This window comes from Callithrix jacchus, chromosome X, assembly GCF_049354715.1.
Source record: "Callithrix jacchus isolate 240 chromosome X, calJac240_pri, whole genome shotgun sequence".
In the NCBI taxonomy this organism is placed as follows: domain Eukaryota; kingdom Metazoa; phylum Chordata; class Mammalia; order Primates; family Cebidae; genus Callithrix; species Callithrix jacchus.
Genome location: NC_133524.1, coordinates 14,802,806 through 14,821,175, shown reverse-complemented (window position 1 = coordinate 14,821,175; position 18,370 = coordinate 14,802,806). Strand labels below are relative to the sequence as shown.

The 18,370-nt window shown below is 36.8% G+C and overlaps 1 protein-coding gene across 5 annotated transcripts in view; it reads right to left on the bottom strand.

Moving 5' to 3' along the window:
• The window catches only part of GLRA2 (glycine receptor alpha 2), a 217,773-nt gene that overhangs the window by 166,928 nt on the left and 32,475 nt on the right, over positions 1-18,370 (bottom strand). For 3 of the 5 annotated variants that reach the window (XM_002762634.7, XM_078363906.1, XM_035288432.3), the window contains 2 exons: positions 12,490-12,557; positions 5,373-5,596 (listed from right to left, as the gene is read on the bottom strand). In XM_002762634.7, coding sequence (XP_002762680.1) covers positions 5,373-5,596; positions 12,490-12,557 — 292 coding nt within the window. Of the gene's footprint in view, positions 1-5,372; positions 5,597-12,330; positions 12,399-12,489; positions 12,558-18,370 lie in introns of those variants that run through there. The other 2 variants (XM_054250864.2, XM_002762633.5) reach the window with 2 other exon arrangements.

Genomic DNA, 18,370 nt, shown 5'->3' with positions numbered 1-18,370 from the left:
GGCATGGAACCAGGCTAGCTGCCCATCAGTGGTAGATTAAAGAAAATGTGGTACATATACACCATAGAATACTATACAGCCACAAAAAAAGCATGAAATCATGCCCTTTGCTGCATCATGAATTGTGTTTGCGTCTTTGGAGTTGGATTGAAGTAAATGAGAAATTAAGAGGGGTAGGAGATGACAGCACTGAAACAAGTCAGGAGCCTTGTTTCTTGTCCTAGCTTTCCTACTTACTACCTCCATTGTTTTGGCTCACCCAACTTCTGAAAGAAGTCACTTCCTTATCAATAAAACAAGGGTGGTGGATTAGATATTTTACAAGGTAACTTCAAATTTAAAAATTATCTCTCTATAAAAGTCGTATTTCTGACTAAATTCTCAGAAGCAGTGGGATTTTTAAAAAGAAGACGATATCAGCAAAGGTATTGTGGGCATGTGAGACAATCTGGTCTTCTTCAAAATTACTCACCTTCTCCTTTTTCCTTTCATGCTGTCCACCATATCCCATGATGTCCTGACCTTTATTTCAACTCATTATGTTAAATTCAACAAATGCCGTTTAAACAATAGTATATACAACCTCCAAGACTCACCTCACTATTTCAGTATGGATTCAAGTCATTGTAAGTTATGTGAATTTAGAATGTAACTCTCTCTGAATTCAGAATTTGAGTCTCTTTCCCCATCCCAGATGAAGGACATCTTACTCTATACTTGATCTCTAGGCCCAGTACAGTCTCTGGGTTATTGACTTTCTCTGAAGAGGGTTTATAAAGCAAACTGTATACTTTTGTCAGAGATGATCAATAATTAATGGGGTGGGTCAACAAAAGACTTAGAAAAAAACAGAGTAAGATAAAACATTAGAGAATGAATATTAAAGAAGAAAAATGGACAGATATAGATTGATACTTTTTCATCAACAAATATTGTGTCCTGCATCAGCAGATAAAGGGTTTGTTAACACTGGGCTAAGACCTTTCCTTCCTATTTAAAAGATTCGTTTGAATTTTACTCAAGTACCTCAAGTGTTTATAAGGAGGGCACTTAATGGAGTTCTGGTCTACTGCCCTCTCTCTCGCTCTCTCTCTTCTTTTTTTCCAGACCCCTACCTTTTGGAATACAGATATATGAAGTATTAGGAAATGTAATATTGCTTGTTATGAAATCAATGGACTGTATAGTTCTCTATTTGTTTTTGTTTGACCATCAAAGCCTTGGGCTTTGGTGTCCATGGAGAGTTAATTCTACTCCTACACCTACAAAGCTAAGAAAAGCATGGAATTTTCCCCAGATTAAATGAGACTGGTATTTGCTTTAGGTTTCAGGAAAACGCAAATACAGAATATCAGGACAGAACATTACTTTTTAACATGTGGACCACATGCTTACATAATTGAATAATTGCTTAACTATTTACTGTATAATGTGGAGACAGCTTTTGGGTTTTTCTTTGGTACTTCTCGCCCCTTCCTTGTATCGTTCCCAACCTTTCTTCATTCTGTCCCATTTCTCCTCTTAGGAATCCAATACGTTCATTCTCACTATTCACAGACATCAAGCTTACTATCAGAAATAAATTTTATATCAGCTCTTTAGAGCTTACTATGGATTTAAGCCAATGGACTACCTCTCCTGGGAGTATTTGTGTTGTAAACCTGAGTGTGCAGGGAAATTACTTTCTAATGGAACTTCAGCAGAAACATTTCAGCACCTTTAAGACATGGACAACTGTTGCCCCTTGGCCTAAAGTTGAGTCAAACCTGCAGCTGGGTATATATTCGCGCTAGTTACTCCTTGGCCTCTAGTTAAATTAAGCCCAGTGAAAAACAAGAGTGTGGTTCCCATACCCACATTCTGACAATATTTTGGTCACATAATTAATTGGCAAAATTAGAGCCACTTTTGTTTTCCTTGTTTCCTATTTATTCGTATTACTTAATTTATCATGTGTCCACCTTCTTTGTTAGACTGAAGCCATTCCAAGGGAAGGTTCATATCTTACTCAGTTCTGGATATCTGGCTCATTCTAGGCAAATAATTAGATTCTTGCAGTTCAAATCTCCCAACAGCTTGTACCTCCTTAAAATGGTATCTCCAATTCTCCTTTACCAAGGTTTTTATTTTTATTTCAGAGAATACAATGAAAGAAAAGTCTAAAACAGCCTGCCATAGGACAAACCCCACCTAATCTAAAACAATTGTTAGGACATTTTAGGGCCTGAATGTGCTGTACCAGAGAACCAGAGATATAAGAATTGCCTCTGAGTTTAAGGTGGGAGCATCATATTCTTCACAATTCTAGAATATAAAGACCTTCATAGAACAGCAAGAAAACAACAACAGCAACAACAACCTGGTTTGATTTCAGCAGTGCATGATGTCTGGTATTCATTAGAGCAAATGCCACCCAAGGCCCCGAGGATTAGCTGGAGCAGCTGATACTCTGTGCTGCTTTTTATAACTCTCCCTCCTAGCACCACACTCTACATATGTCCCATTTTATCAGGTCCCATCAATTTACATTGTGCTCAGTACTGAATTTTACACCTACCAAACACATTACCATGGAGAATATTCTGTGTTTCCTTAAAAATGAATTGGTTTGGGGGAAGTTTTCTAGTTCTCTGTGCAAGCAGTGACTTTGCCACTTTTTACAAATGAGCAGCTTCTTTTATTTCACAAGACACTGGGGTTCTCAGCCATCAGCAGGCTATGAAATTACTAGGTATAAGAATGGAATTTACAATACAGAACTAAATCATTATAGAGTTGTCAGATGAGGTGGTGATGATGGTGAGTCTGCAAACTTGGAAAAATTATTTGCAAGGAGAATAGTCCACTATTTTGGTAATAAAATTATATAGAGAAAGGGGGCATTCTATTAAGGACCTTTATATGCCAATAGTTTATTCAATGTACTATCTCCCATATACAGGACATTGTCCTAAACCTTTGGTAGATGTTACAAAAAAAACAAAAACCAAATATCTTGAATTTAAAGAGCTAAAAGCTTACTATTGAAAAATAACATGAATTTTTCTAAGCTTTACTTTAGGTTGAGGGGTACATGTGCAGGTTTCTTGCATAGGTAAATTGCACGTCATGGGAGTTTTGTGTACAGATTGTTTCGCCACCCAGCAGAGGACCCGATAAGGCAGTTTTTTGATTCTCATTCCTCCTCCTTCCCTCTACCCTCAAGTAGGCCCCAGTGTCTGTTGTTTCCTTCTTTGTGTTTCCTTCTTTGTGTTATTCAGTGTTTAGCACCCACTTACAAGTGAAAACATGCAGCATTTCTACTGCATGTTCAATTGAACGGTACTGTACTGTTCATTGAACAGTATTTTTCTGTTCCTTTGTTAGTTCACTTAGGATAATGGCCTCCAGTTCCATCCATGTTGCTGCAAAGGACATGATCTCATTCTTTTTATATGTCTGTGTACTATTCCATGGTGTATAGTGCCACATTTTTTTTTTAAGATGGAGTCTCACTCTGTCGCCCAGGCTGGAGTGCAGTGGCACGATGTCAGCTCACTGCAACTTCTGCCTCCTGTGTTCAGGCGACTCTCCTGCCTCAGCCTCCTGAGTATCTGGGACTACAGATGCGTTCCACAACACCTGGCTAATTTTTAAAAATAATATTTTTAGTAGAGATGGAGTTTCACCATATTAGTCAGGCTGGTCTTGAACTCCTGACCTCATGAGCCACCTGCCTCAGCCTCCCAAAGTGCTAGGATTACAGGCGTGAGCCACTGCACCCAGCTGCCACATTTTCTTTATCTAGTCCACCACTGATGGGCATTTAGGTTGATTCCATGTCTTTGCTATTGTGAACAGTGCTGCAATGAGCATACATATATGTACATGGTGCATGTGTCTTTACAGTAGAATGATTTATATTCTTTTGGGTATATATCCAATAATGGGATTGCTGAGTCAAACGGTAATTCTGCTTTGAGTTGTTTGAGAAATTGCCAACTGCTTACTACGATGACTGAACTAATTTACATTCCCAGCAGCAGTGTTTAAGTGTTCCATTTTCTCTGTGACCTCACCAGCATCTGTTATTTTTTGACTTTTTAATAGCTATTCTGACTGGTGTGAGATGGTATCTCATTGTGGTTTTCATTTACATTTCTCTAATGATTCGAGATGTTGAGCACTAAAAAAGAACTGATTTTAAAATACAGATAGCCATTATTTTATTTATCAAACATTTATTCTGCGTCAGGTACTGTGGCAAGTATTTTTAATATACTTTATATCAAGAGTTGGCAAACTACAGCCAAAGGGCCAAATCCAGTCTACCACTTATTTTTGTAAATAAAATTTTATTGATACACAGCCGTGTCCAACTGTTTGCATATTACCTAAGGCTGCTTTTGAGCTATAATGATAGAGTTGAGTAGTTGCAACAGAGGCAGTCTGGTCTGCAATATTTAAAATAATATCTGGCCTTTTACAGAAAATATTTGCTGACTACTACATTACTCATTCTCACAAGAATATTCAGAGATAAACATGGTGTTTCCCATTTTACAATTAAGGTAACTGAGGGTTATATGTTACATAACTTAGTAAGGGCAAAGTTTGGGTTTGATTCTAGATTTGTCTAATTCCAGAAATGCATGTTTTTATGCTATATTCATGAACAAAAGTAACCAAAATATAAGGCGGGAAAAAACAAGAGCCTTACAGAGTCACAGAGAAACTGCTATTAGAGCTCAGAAAAGGGTTTGATTATTTTGAAATAAATAATCAGAGAGGCTCAGAGATTATTTTGAGCCTAGAGTGATAACACTTCTGGAGAAGATCATACTGGAATATAAAAGCAAAACTGGATCTCAGGAATTGTCTGTCCCAGGCCCAAGTTCAAGAAGAGTTAAGAGATCAAGGTCACATGTTTACTTAGAGGCAAAGCTGACATTGGAACCAAATCTCCACTTATCCAGCTAAAAGTATGTTACAGTGACTATGCTGAGCTATTGAATTTGTGTGTGTGTGTGTGCGTGTTTGAATGTTACAGAATGTCAGAATTATTGAAATGAGGTTTTGTATATTATGCTTAATGGCAATTGAACTGAAAATCCTATACGTCCTTTATTGAAGCAATCAAGAACACATTTGTGCAGGTGATTACAAAATACCATTACCCATGTACCATCCTACCAAATACATTTTTGTTGTGGAGAATAACATTTATGAGACCAAGGGGACTTGTGGCACTCTCCACCAACTTTAAGATTCAAATGATAAACAAGAAACCACAAAAGTCAAATAGTTTATATACATCCTACTCTGCAGAGTCAGGCAGCTCTATATTAGCAGAGAAATGGAGACGTGAACATGCTCAGCCAATGGAGGCTTACCTGATACTGTAAAGCACTTTGCCATTTTTTGAAATCCGTAGCAATTTGTTGTCAGTGGTGACATCATGGAAGTTGGCCCCCTTCTCGTTGGCAAAAAACAAATCTGGTTTCCAAATGGAGTCTAGCATAGATGGGTCCAAGTCCAGGGAATCATCTGGGTACTCGCTGTATGCCAGCCGTGAATCATTCCACTGTTGTCTCAGAAAAATATTCACTCGGTAGTCCTACAGAAATGCCATGAACAACCATTGTTGATTACCCTGGCAGAAGAGATCTATTTTCATTTCACTCTCATTCTTTTCTGTGATTTGGTACAGCTTTGGTGTCTGAGTAAACCAAGCTGTTTCTACCTTGGCCATAATAAACCATTTAGTTCTATTAGGAGAGGGGACAGAAGGGAGAAAGAAAAGGGAAGATCCAACCAAACCAGAACATCAATAGAACAGGTGGACTTGGAATTTTTAATGTCTAAATTATCCATTCTGGGATGAAATAATACTAACTCAAGCCAATTTTGCTACAGAAAAAGGTAATCATGAACACAGAAATCAGTCTGTGATGGCAGATTGTCAAATAAAACGGATTTATTTTCCAAATCAGAAATCACATGACCTCTAGTCTCTTTCTGCTCAGATGTTCTGGGCAGAAGGAAACCCACTGTGCAATTTGAGTAGTGAAAATCTTACAAAACTATGACATGATGGGGCAGTATTTTTAAAATTTGTCAACATAAACATCAACATCTTTCATGCTAACAAAATATTTTCTTTGCAACTACTTACTTTTGAAATTCTTATCATTTTCTCTGAATGGGTTGTATCTACACTACCCAACTTGATGCTTCATCCAAACAGAGATGCTTCATGTTTTCTCAATCTGAACACTGTAGGAGTTTTAAGTGCACCCCTGGCATTTCCATTTCTTCTGGGAATTTTCTTCTGTGCTAAAGAATAGCTTGGGGCAGTGACTGCTCTCCTGGGGACTTGTACTCAAAGACCATAGGTTCATTCAAAGTACTACTTCAGTTGATAATCTGGACATTGATTGAGTCTTCAACAGTATTCCCTAATCAAGCCAGTCTGTGGTTTCGGACCTAGTAGTTAAGCATTATTGCTACTTGTGACCACAGGTGTGATATATACCAATTCATTTTTACTCTCTTTCCTTTACATACTTTACCCTTCCTTGCTCCATCTCCACATATTTCATACCTGGATTTTTGGTCATTATTTACATTACTCTAATGGTGACTAACTTGTCCTGGTTTGCCTGAGAACTTCCCAGATTTGGCCCCAAAACTCTCACATCCAGGGAACTTCCTTGGTGTAGGCAAATTGGGATAGTTGGTCACTCTACTGGGTACTCTGGAGACTATTTCAGGATGGCAAGTTTGGGCAAATTCCCCCAGGATCAAAAGGGAAAAGAAATAATTCAGTTGTAAAGATCAGGATATATGGAAAAAAGCTTCAATATAGGTTTTTTAAAAATCTATTTACTAAACTATACAAATTCCCATGACTTTTTTTTCAAATTCATCCTGATGATCAAGTTCATAGAGGGTTTTGGAGGCAGTACTCTTGGGAAGAGTGCCCCAAGTAGGCCTAATCTCAAGTCTGTGTGAGCTTTAATATGGGAAGTTCACTTTGAGTTTGAAGTTATAGGGAGCAGTTACTTTATGATAAACTGAGGCTTTACCATTGCACTGCTAATTTAGAGACCAAGTTCACTCTTATATATTTGTTTAAAAAATGTCAGGCCTGGGCCAGATGCTGTGGCTCGTTCATGCCTGTAATCCCAGCACTTTGGGAGGCTGAAGCAGGTGCACCACCTGAGGTCAGGAGTTCGAGACCAGCCTGGCCAACATGATGAAACCCCATCTCTACTAAAAATACACAAATTAGCCAGGCGTGGTGGTGTATGCTTGTAGTCCCAGTTACTCGGGAGGCTGAGGTGGGAGAATCGCTTGAACCTGGGAGGCGCAGGTTGCAGTGAGCAGAAATTGTGCCACTGCACTCCAGCCTGGGCAGACTCTGCCCCTCCAAAATAAATAAATAAATAAGTCAGGCTTGTAGTAGATTCTTCATTCTTAAGAAGTCAGAAATAATAAATGTAGCTACCTGCTATCCCCGATAAGTTAGCATCTTCTTATAACTTGTTTATGCAGCTTTAGAATCAAAGGGGGCCCACAGTCTCATGTCACCAGTTACAGCACAACACGCATTCTATAAGGGGCTGTCTGTCTTCTTAATCTGAGTTTTTCAGGAATGTGATTTCAGATTGGAGATAAAACAATTCTTCATTCAGCAGAAGTAACCACCAAAACATGTAAAATGTTTGGGGAAAGGGTTTGAGGGAGCTAGAATTATATTCTGGAGATGTTTTCTGTGTGGACACATTTTGTACACTTTCAGTTCACCCTCCTATCTGTTAAATGAGGAGTAGACTAGGACCCACTGCTGTGTCATGGATAGTCTTCCAGCATCTGTATGTCGAAATCACATACTAGCTACCTACATCCTTCCAGGCAGTCATTTGGAAGCTGGGAAGAGAGCATCTTTTCTCTATTTTCTGATAGCCCAAACTTGGGGAAAAGCTACATACAGGTGGTATGCAAGCACCCTTGACCTGTAATGACATTACTAAAATTCTCAAACTATGCCTTTATATTGGGACATAGGGGTTGCAAATATACTCCCCATCCTATAAATTCACTTGCCATCAGAAACTAAAGAAAAGAGAAAAAGAAAAGAAAATGGTAAACTCACATTTCAAAAACAGAATATAACCTATCTTATCATTTTCTTCGTATTAGTCATCTAAATCTTTGGGACCACACAAAATTTGTTCCACTGAATACTCTTAATGCTGGATCAACTAGAAATGACCAGTAGTAGATTTTTCTGCCTCTTAATGAACAAAAATGCATTTTTTGAATAACACATCCATAAAAATAATGAAACATAAAAATATTCCTTAGAGTAATACAAATGTGTTGTCTTGTGAGTACAAATCTCTGAAATTAACATATCAGAGTGAGAATTGGTGGGCAGACAATACCTACAATAAGTTAGTGGGACTTCATTCACCATAGGAAGGGAAGACTAGATAGCACCAAAGAAAGCGATGTTGAGTTCTTGAAGTAGATAATCATTGCCTTTTCTTTGGAAACAAATACCCCAAACTAAATCTTTTAATAATGTTATTTGGATAATGGAATGAGAGTGAAGTGTAAAGGAAGAGAGAAAAATCAGCAGGTTTAGAAACTCAAAATTCTGAGGCATTCTTGAAAATAATTTATTTCAGAAAATGTAGAGAAATCAAAATTATTACCTCCAGAAAATAGGAAGAATCAATGTCCCCAATGATCTCATCACTGTGCATAAAGCTAAGGATTCTGACTATAACTAAAGGCAGTTCAGGGAAGAACCTGTTTGTTTAATTTTTTTTGACCAATTTTTCTGAGTCGAATTTTGTTAAACTAGCAGTAAATTCATAGATGGTAAAATCTTAGAGGCATGGTAAAGAAAGTTGGGCTGTGATACACTTTGGGTGTGCATTGGACTGAATGTGTCCTCTCAAAATTCCTGTGTTGAAATTTGAACCTCCAATGTGATAATATCGGAGGTTAGAAGTGGGGCCTTTGGGAGGTGATGAGGTTGTAAGGGTGGAGCACTCAAGAAAGGGATTACTGCCCTTAGAAAAGAGACCCCAGAGAATTTTCTATCTACCAAGCGAGAGTACCAAAAGTCAACAGTTTGTAACCCAAATAGAGTTCTCATCAGAACCCAACCATGCTAGTACCCTGATCTCAGACTTCCAGACTCCAGAACTGTCAGAAATAAATTTCTGTTGTTTATTAGCCAACCAATCTATAATACTTTGTTACCACAGCTTGAGCTAATTAAGACTGGTGTTCTAGGTGGTGTCCCAGGCAGGGCCTCAATTATCTTGGAAGATAAGACCTTTCTTGGAGGAATTCTCACATTCTATTAGACATCCATTTAAATATTGATGCACTAAATCTGGGGCTGGCAACCTATGGCCTGTAGCCTAAATTTGGCCTCAGCCTGTTTTTGCAAATAAAGCTTTACTGATGCACAACTACACTTATTTGCTAACTTGGGCCTTGGCCTGTTTTCCTAAGTAAAGCTTTATTGGTGCGCAGCCACAACTATTTGCCTACTATTATTTACGGCTGCTTTCATGCCAAAAGGGCAGAATAGCACAGTTGTGACAGAGACTATCTGGCTCTCAAAGTCCTAAGTATACTGTCTGGCCTTTCATAGAAAATGTTTGCCAATCCTATCCTAGGTGGCCTTCTTTGAAAAGCATGATAGAGTTCCAAAAAATATTTTCTGTAATTTTGCACCAAAGCCAAAATTGAATGAAACAAGATACATTTTTTAAAGCAAATGGAGGTTGTCATTATATCAGAGCTAAGAATTAAAACAAAAGCAACACCACAATACACATTAGTCTTCTAACCATGCAATTCAATCTGTGTTATACAGAAGAGACAGGCTGTTTATGTTACCCTTGAGCAACAGTTTCCAAATTTTCTGATTGGAAGTATGACATAGGTCACTTAATATGTGGCCAGGAAAACGCAACTCATTTATGAAACACTTGCAGTAGCTGTTAAAGACAGCAGAAAACAAGGATATCCAGAGCTTCCATTTTAATCTCTTTAAATGTTTAACTTTTTTTGCATTAATGAACATCGAAAAGGTGCACATTTACATTTTTGATTGAGAATAAGATGCAATGAGGAGATTCAATCAAAGCAACATGGGAGTTTAATTAATGCAATCAGCATTAGGTCGTGCAAATATTGTCATTGAATGCCATCGTGTAAAGCTGGTGACAGGGATTTCGGCTACTGGAAGCTTTGCCCCTCTCTTATTAGGAAAAAGCCAAGAGGGGAGAGACAAAAACTGAATGCCAACCTGAGAGCTGGTTTCCTCTGTCCATGTTTAGCTTTTCTTATGAGTCATTTAATAACCCTATCAAAACTATCCTATTTAGGTAAATTTTTAAATGCACTACATCCTATCGGAGCCTCACAAGTCTCATTTCTGGGTAATAATGTTTCAGAGTAATATCAACATGGGTAGTATAGTTGAATTATGTCTAATTTTGCTAGTGGAAAAAAGTGGTAAAAGTAAGTTCATTCTTTCTAACATGAAGGACACCACAAAGTACAGTAATTTATTAAACATGGTTCTTGTCGTCAAAAAGAGAAAATTCACATAAACAAGGGAACCTTTGTTTTTTACTTGTCAATGTCATTATGCTTATTATTTTTAGAACATCAGGCACCATAACATTTAGTCAAATTAAATTATACTCGATTTTGGTTTCATTGAATGAATGGTGTAAACTTTACATAGTCATGCCAATTAGATCCAGCCAGTTGATTTAGGACTTAAAGTAAATATATGGGGACCAAGAAAATGTTTCGCCCAAAATGCAAGCTCCATGCTGTAGCCTAGAACTCTATGGGGTAAGGCTAGTGATCCAATAGGCTATGTCACAGGTAACATGACCATGGCATTTATAAGGAGGGTGTCGCGGTTCATGCCTGTAATGCTGGTTCTTTGGGAGGCTGAGGCAGGAGGATTGCTTGAGGCCAGGAATTTGAGAACAGCCTGGACAAAGTAGTGAGATCCCATCTCCACATTTTTTTAAAAATTAACTAGATGTGGTAGTATGTACCTGTAGTCCTAGCTACTTGGGAGGCTGAGGCAAGAGTATCTTTGAGCCCAGGAGTTTAAAGTTTCAGTAGGCCATAATCTGCAGTCCAAGACTGGACAGAAGAGTGAGATTCTGTGGTGGCTTATGCCTGTGATCCCAGCACTTTGGGAGGCTGAGGCAGGCAGACCACCTGTGGTCAGGAGTTCAAGACCAGCCTGGCCAACATGGTTAAACCAGGTCTCTACAAAAATTAGCCAGGCATGGTGGCATGCACCTGTAATCCCAGCTACTCAGGAGGCTGAGGTGGAAGAATCGCTTGAACCTGGGAGGTGGAGGTTGCAGTGAGCTGAGATCGTGCCACTACACTCCAGCCTGGGCACCAGAGAGAGACTCCATATCAAAAGAAAAAAAATTTTTCAAAGCATTGGTAGATTTTATAGTATCTGAAATCTTTTTCACATATATGAAACATGTCTACTCATACTCTATAATGAGCTTCTAACTAGCTTTAAGTTTATGGGTTTTTTTTTTTGGAAAGGCATGCATATGGTATAGTTGTTATGGACTTGGGACTACTTTCTCTTGCCAACAAAATCATGTGTATGTGTATGTGTATGTGTATGTGTATGTGTATGTGTATGTGTATGTGTATGTGTGTATGTGTATGTGTATGTGTATGTGTATGTGTATGTGTATGTGTGTATGTGTATGTGTATGTGTATGTGTATGTGTATGTGTGTATGTGTATGTGTATGTGTATGTGTATGTGTATGTGTATGTGTATATGTGTATGTGTATGTGTATGTGTATGTGTATTTTTCTGAGTTCAGCCCCTTGGAATATATCTTAAATGTGGCATCAAAGTGAGGCTCAATTATCTTAAAAATTCCATTACATGTAAAAAACTGGCTATACTATTACATCTCACAAACTTTGAAATTTATACTTCTGAGGCATTGGAGATGCACCTATTTAAATATCCGTAACTATGCATCATGTTTATTGTGGATAATTCTACAGAAAACCAGTAAAACATCAAGTGTTTTAAAAATTTCTCTGGCATGATGGATATAAGATTAGTGAATATTGAGTAATGAACACTTGACAAATGACTTAAAAATGAAGTAATATAAATTATTGCTTTTCAGAGGCGAGCAAAGTTGGAAATTGGCACTCAGTAAATGTCCCACAAATATGCCACAGTGCACTTCAATCCCACATCCCATTCCTTCACACGATGGCTTCAATGCTCAGTCCCACTCACCATTGTAGTTTCTGCTATTGACCCAAAGCTGTTGATAAATATGTTGCAGGTAACATTTACAGGAGGCCCTGCAAGTTGAACAATAGAAAATTTGACAGTTTGTGTTCATAGCATAATTGAGTCATGTCTTTCTCTTGCCAGTGGCATTGCAGCACTTACCATGGTGGTTTCTGTGACTGATCCAAAACTGTTGATAAAAATATTGCAAGTAACGTTTACTGGAGGACCTGCAGAATGCAATAAGAATATTGCAATATACATTGAAACAAAAATATAGCTCCATTAACATCTGTGCAATTGGCTAGAGATGTGAATAAAATTAAAATGATGGTGAGATTGAAAAAAAAAAGTTTTACCCAGAGGTGCATAATGATAACAGATAATGGCTGTTAAGCAATGGCAACCTACCCTGAAGAGTATTGGATTTGGAAAATATAAGCTGAAAACTATTGAACTGAATTCATTGTCATACATTGCTATTAAAATAGCCTTTTGGGTGGTGGCTTTATTTTTGACCTTAGGATTATCAACATTGTAGACATCAACAGCAGTTGCCTCACAGTGTTGAAATAGCCTTGTTGTGAGGTCAAAATGGAGCTGCATTTTGAGTTATGGATGAGCCAGGATCATCCACCTCCTTTTGTATGACGTTCTTTAAATCAGTGAGTTACTTTTATTTTCTTGACACCTCTGAATTTACCCCCCTCCTTTGTATCCTCTGACCACCAATGAAAAATGATGTATGGAAATACAGCAAAGAAAATTTACTTATCTTAAGACATAAACACAAACAGAAATATTACTTAATATCCATATTGTTGCCTTAGTAAATATGGTATAAAGGATTATTCCATCCTAGATGTGCTTTGAACAAGGAAAGAGTCCATTTTTATCTCCAGAGACACAGTGACTAGGCTGACTACAGCTCTCGTTTTCTCTTACCTTTTGTCAGTAGGTAAATCACTGTTTGATGACATTTTGCTGGGGAAGATATTTATTGTCTTTGTAGAATTTTCACCTAATGATTTTTGAGCTAATATTTCCATGAAGTATCTGTTTTACTCACTGCCTTCTCCTGTAGAAATGTGTATGTCTTCATGTGACAAAGGATCAGCAGCCCAGTTCAAGAAACACCCTACTTGGCTCAGTACCCAACAAACCTGTAGGAGCTGAAAGAAGAGGAATTTGGCTTAAGGCCTCCCTCAAAGGCTGGTAGTGAAAATTCCTTAAACACTGCATTTTTAAATTTCTTCAGAAGTCCATGTCAGGTTCTAGAAATGAGGAAAGGAAATTTGGGGTATAATGGCTAATTTAACTCCTCAGGCAAAATTTTTTGGTAAAAGCCGGAGCAAGGAGTTTTGGTAAAAGAAGTGTGTTATTCTTTGAAACAGCTATGTTTTTGTTTTTAATTAAACAGTAATTGTGATTTGTAAAAAATATTTGCAGGCACAGAATCACAGGCACCACCATATTACCAAACAATTTTCAGTAGACATCTTTGAACTGCCCCAAGTATTTTAAATTTGACCCTGCCCCTCCTATGTCAGCATCTGCCATGATGAATTCTTCTCCATGGTCACTTTCTATTCTGCTTGATTTTGTTTTTCTTTATTGCTTACTCAAAATAAAAAAAGCAAAATAGATACTTTTTTTTCCTTGGCCATAAAATTCTATTTTATAACAAATATATTTTTCTGCTAATAAGAAATAAATTAGACAAGGCAGAGGCAAGTCACAAGAAATTATGTGTTTGTTTTTTCCCTCTCTCTCCACAGTGAAATATTTTCTTTGAGATCATCCACTTCAAGGTGGAAAACTTTCCTGAATTCTTATACACAAGATAGATAAATTAATGACGGGAAAAAGAAATAGGAAGAAGAGAAATGTCATTTAACCAGCAGAAATTTGAAAAATTAAACATTGTCTGTCTTATACTTTTTCTGCTTGTCTAGCCTACCCAACTGGCTTGAAAGCATTTAGAAAGCTGGGTCATACCATTATATATTTGTTTTTATCTTTCCTGATAAGTGGCATTATGACTATGTTGCTGGAAGTCAAAATAATTTTTAAGTTACCATATATTACTGCACTGTGCTAAGTGCATTAAAATTATCTAAATTATCTAGTGTAATCCTCACAAAAGAAGAATCTGTTTATTGCTCTGGTAAGTGTTTACAGATGAGGAAACATGGTGTTAGAGAGGTTAACTTGCTTGAAGTCACATCACAACAATTAGAAAAGCTGAGACTCAGTGTGTCCTCATTCTGATTCCAAAAACTTAAACTCTCAACCATTTTGCTGCACTACTCTCATTTCATAATATTCTGTTGCCCTCCTGACCTGCTAACCATGGTATTTTACATTGGTTTGTTCCTCTCTTAATTCTTTACATCTGACTTTTTCAATTTTGGGCATTTTGTTTCAAGGTTCATTAGGATTTCTATATAAACCCTTAGAAAGAAAAAAGTAAGTTTATTTGATGAGGGAGGAGCACATGCATATACTCAGAACTGACACATATTTGAAGCTTACTGTGTACCAGTGAGTGCCTTATTTGATTCTTCAATAATTATCATGATCCCAATTTCTCAGATGAAAGAAACTGAGGCATAAAGATCATTCATTTTCCCAAGGTCACAGAGTTTATAAGAGGCAGAAATCGCCTAACTTTAAGGACATTTTTTTCTTAACTACAGGGGTAAAAAGCCTGAGGCCAATACAATTATCCTAGTGATATATGCTACCTAAATATTGAACTTGATCTGCAAGCTTTTTGGGTTGAATTGTAGATAACTTTTTTCCCCCACTTTTAGGAGTTATCCTAGTATGGACCAGCACAACCTTTCATCTGCATTTAGCATAATAGTCTGCTCAGGTGTTCTGATTGACAGGGACTTTTTCTTAGATGTGATCACCAGTAAATGAATGTGTTCTGTAAACTACAGAAGGAAACATTTTACACTAGTTAACCTCATCTAATTGATTTATCAGTAAAGTGATGATATTCCAAAATGAGATGAATAAGAATCTGACTAGTGAAAAGAATTATGTAGACATCTAGTCTTTTGTGTCACTATCGTTCCTATCCTTTGTTCTTTTCTTGTCACCTATCTTCCTTCTTCCCTTTCTCTCTTGCTCTCATTTTTTATTTTTTTCTCTCATTTTTATAAGACAGAGTAATATGGCCATAATTCAAGTATGCAATCCAAATATAAATGGAAGTAAGACATGGATCTGGCATACTTTAAATGTATTTGAAAAAACAGTTCCCTCTCAACTGCCCCCACCACAAAGTATGACAATCCCCATCCCATATTTATCTTCTTTGTTACTATATATCACTTTCTCAGAGTATCTTCTTTGGATTAAGGTATTTGTCTTAAAAACCCATATAAAATTGTAATTATGCTACTTGGGAGGCATAAGAAGTTGCTGATTATTGTCCATTAACATCTTCACTTTCATATCAGTTGATCAAATTTGCTATGGTAGGGAACAAGATCATGAAGAATAGTGCTATTCTTCATATAACAGTACTAGTATATCCCCTGCTACTCAGATTGTGGGCTGAGGACCAGCAGCATCAGCATCACCTAGGAGCTTGCTGGAAATGCCAAATCTCAGGCCCTACCTGAGACCTGCTGAAGCAGTCTGCACTTTAACAAGGGGGATGTGTTGCTGCAGAACATCTTTCTCCCTTTCAAAATTATGATCCCTTGTACTTTGTTTCTATCTTTCATAAATGTCCTTTGAAATGTTAACTGTAGTCCATTTGTAAAACTTCTAAAGTCAAACAAGTTTGGAAAGCTCTGTTGCCAATATATGTCTTTTGATTAGGGTGTTTAATCCATTTACATTTACAGTAATTACTGGTAAGGATCAACTTACTTCTGTCGTTTTGTGTTCTGAAGATCTCATAGCTTTTTTTTTGTTCTGCATTTCCTCTATTAATGACCTCTTTTATGTTTAGTTGATTTTTCTGTAGTGAACCATTTGGATTTTCATTTCATTTCCTTTTTTTTAACTTTTCACATATTTTGTTTGTGATTACCATGGGAATTACATTTAACAACCTAAATTTATAGCAACCTAGTCAGAAATTATACCAACTTAATTTCAATAACATACAAAAGCTCCACTCTTATACAACATCATTCTCTCTCCTTTATGTTTCTGTTGTTGCAGATTATATCTTTTTATTGCATGCACAATAAAATCAACTAATAATTTTTTAGTGCATTTGCCTTTCCAAATCCTGTAGGAGATAAAAGTACAATTATAATCCCCAGATACAATAATAATGTTTTTATACTTGCCCATACATTTACATTTACTGGAGATCTTTATTTATCCATAAGACTTTTACTTACTGTTTAACATCCTTTCATTTCAACCTGAAGGACTCTCTTTATCATTTCTCACAGGGCAAGTCTAGTGGTAATGAACTCCCTTAGCTTTTGCTGGTCTAGTAATGTCTTAATTTTTCCCACATTTGTTAAGGACAGTTTTACTGGATATAAACTTTCAGTTACAGTTTTTTCTTTCAGCACTTTAAATGTATCATCCCATTGTCTTTCTCCACTGAGAAACCAGTTGATAGTCTTACTAGGGATCACATGTATGTAATGAGTTATTTTTCTCTTGCTGTTTTTACAGTGTACTCATTGTTTTTGGTTTTCCAACAGTTCAGTTATATGTCTCAGTGTGAATCTCTTTGGGTTTACCATACTTTTAATTTACTGTGCTTCTTGGATTTATAGATTTATACATTTCATAAAATGTGGGAATCATTATTTATCAAAATTTTTTAATTCATATATGCTTTCCACTCTTTCTTTATTCTCCTGGAACTTCCAGAATGTATATATTGACCTATTTAATAGGCTCCCATTGGTATCTTAGACTCTGTTTATTTTTATTTATTGTTTTGTTTCTGCTCCTCAGACTTGATAATTTCAGTTTTCCTATCTTCATTAACTGATTCTTTCTTCTGCCTGCTCAAACCTACTGTTAAACTACCCTAGTGAATTTCCTGTTTCTGTTTTACCTTTTAGTTACAGAATTTCTATTTGGTTTCTTTTTATAACTTCTGTTTCTTTACTGATATTCTCATTTTATTCCTACATAATTTTCCTGATTTCCTTTCATTCTTTGTCCTTGTTTTCCTTTAGATCTTTGAGCATATTTAAGACAGTGGTTTCAAAGTCCTTGTTTCATAAGCCCAGTGTCTGAACTTCTTCAGGCATAATTTGTATCAATTAATTTTGTCCCTTTGAATTGGCCAGTACTTTGTTACTTTTTATGCATTGTGATTTTTGTTGAAAACTGTTTACTTGACTATCATAGTGTGGTTACTGAAAATTATCTACCTTCTCTAGAGTTTGCTGAATGTTTTGATTGTTGAAGGGTATAGTAGGCTATTTGCTTAGTTACTTTCCAAAATTGTTTCTTCAAGGACTATAATATTCCTTCTCATGTGTGGTCACTATAGCCTTTGTTTCTCAGCTGGTGTTCAGCTAGAGTTTTATGAGAGATTTTCTTGAATATCAGGAGCTAAAATACCAACCAACCAAACAAACAAACAAGCAAACAAAATACACCTCTTCCAGTCTTGGCAGATTGGATCTATGTCAGAGCCCTTCAACAATTAGCTAGACTTGAACTGAATCTAGGAATCAGCACGAGGTGAAAGCTAAGGTTTTGGTCAGGTCTTTTCTGAGCACACATTTTTCTCTGAAAATGCAGTGGCTTTCTAAATTTACCATATGCATGGCCGATTTTGAATGTCCTAATCTCCCTAAGAAACTCTCTCCAGGTTTTAGTCCCAAGCTTTTAGATGGTCTATTGTATGTTTCAATTGTAATGTTTTGCCCTTTAAGATTTTTAGTTTGATTTTCAGTATTTTTTTAATCAATGCTCATTGCCTTTCCATCCTGAGTTAGGTATAAACAGAGATGAGCACTGTCATAGACTGAATTGTGCACCACCCCGCTGTCCACAATTCATATGCCTTAACCCTCAGTACCTCAAAATGTAACCA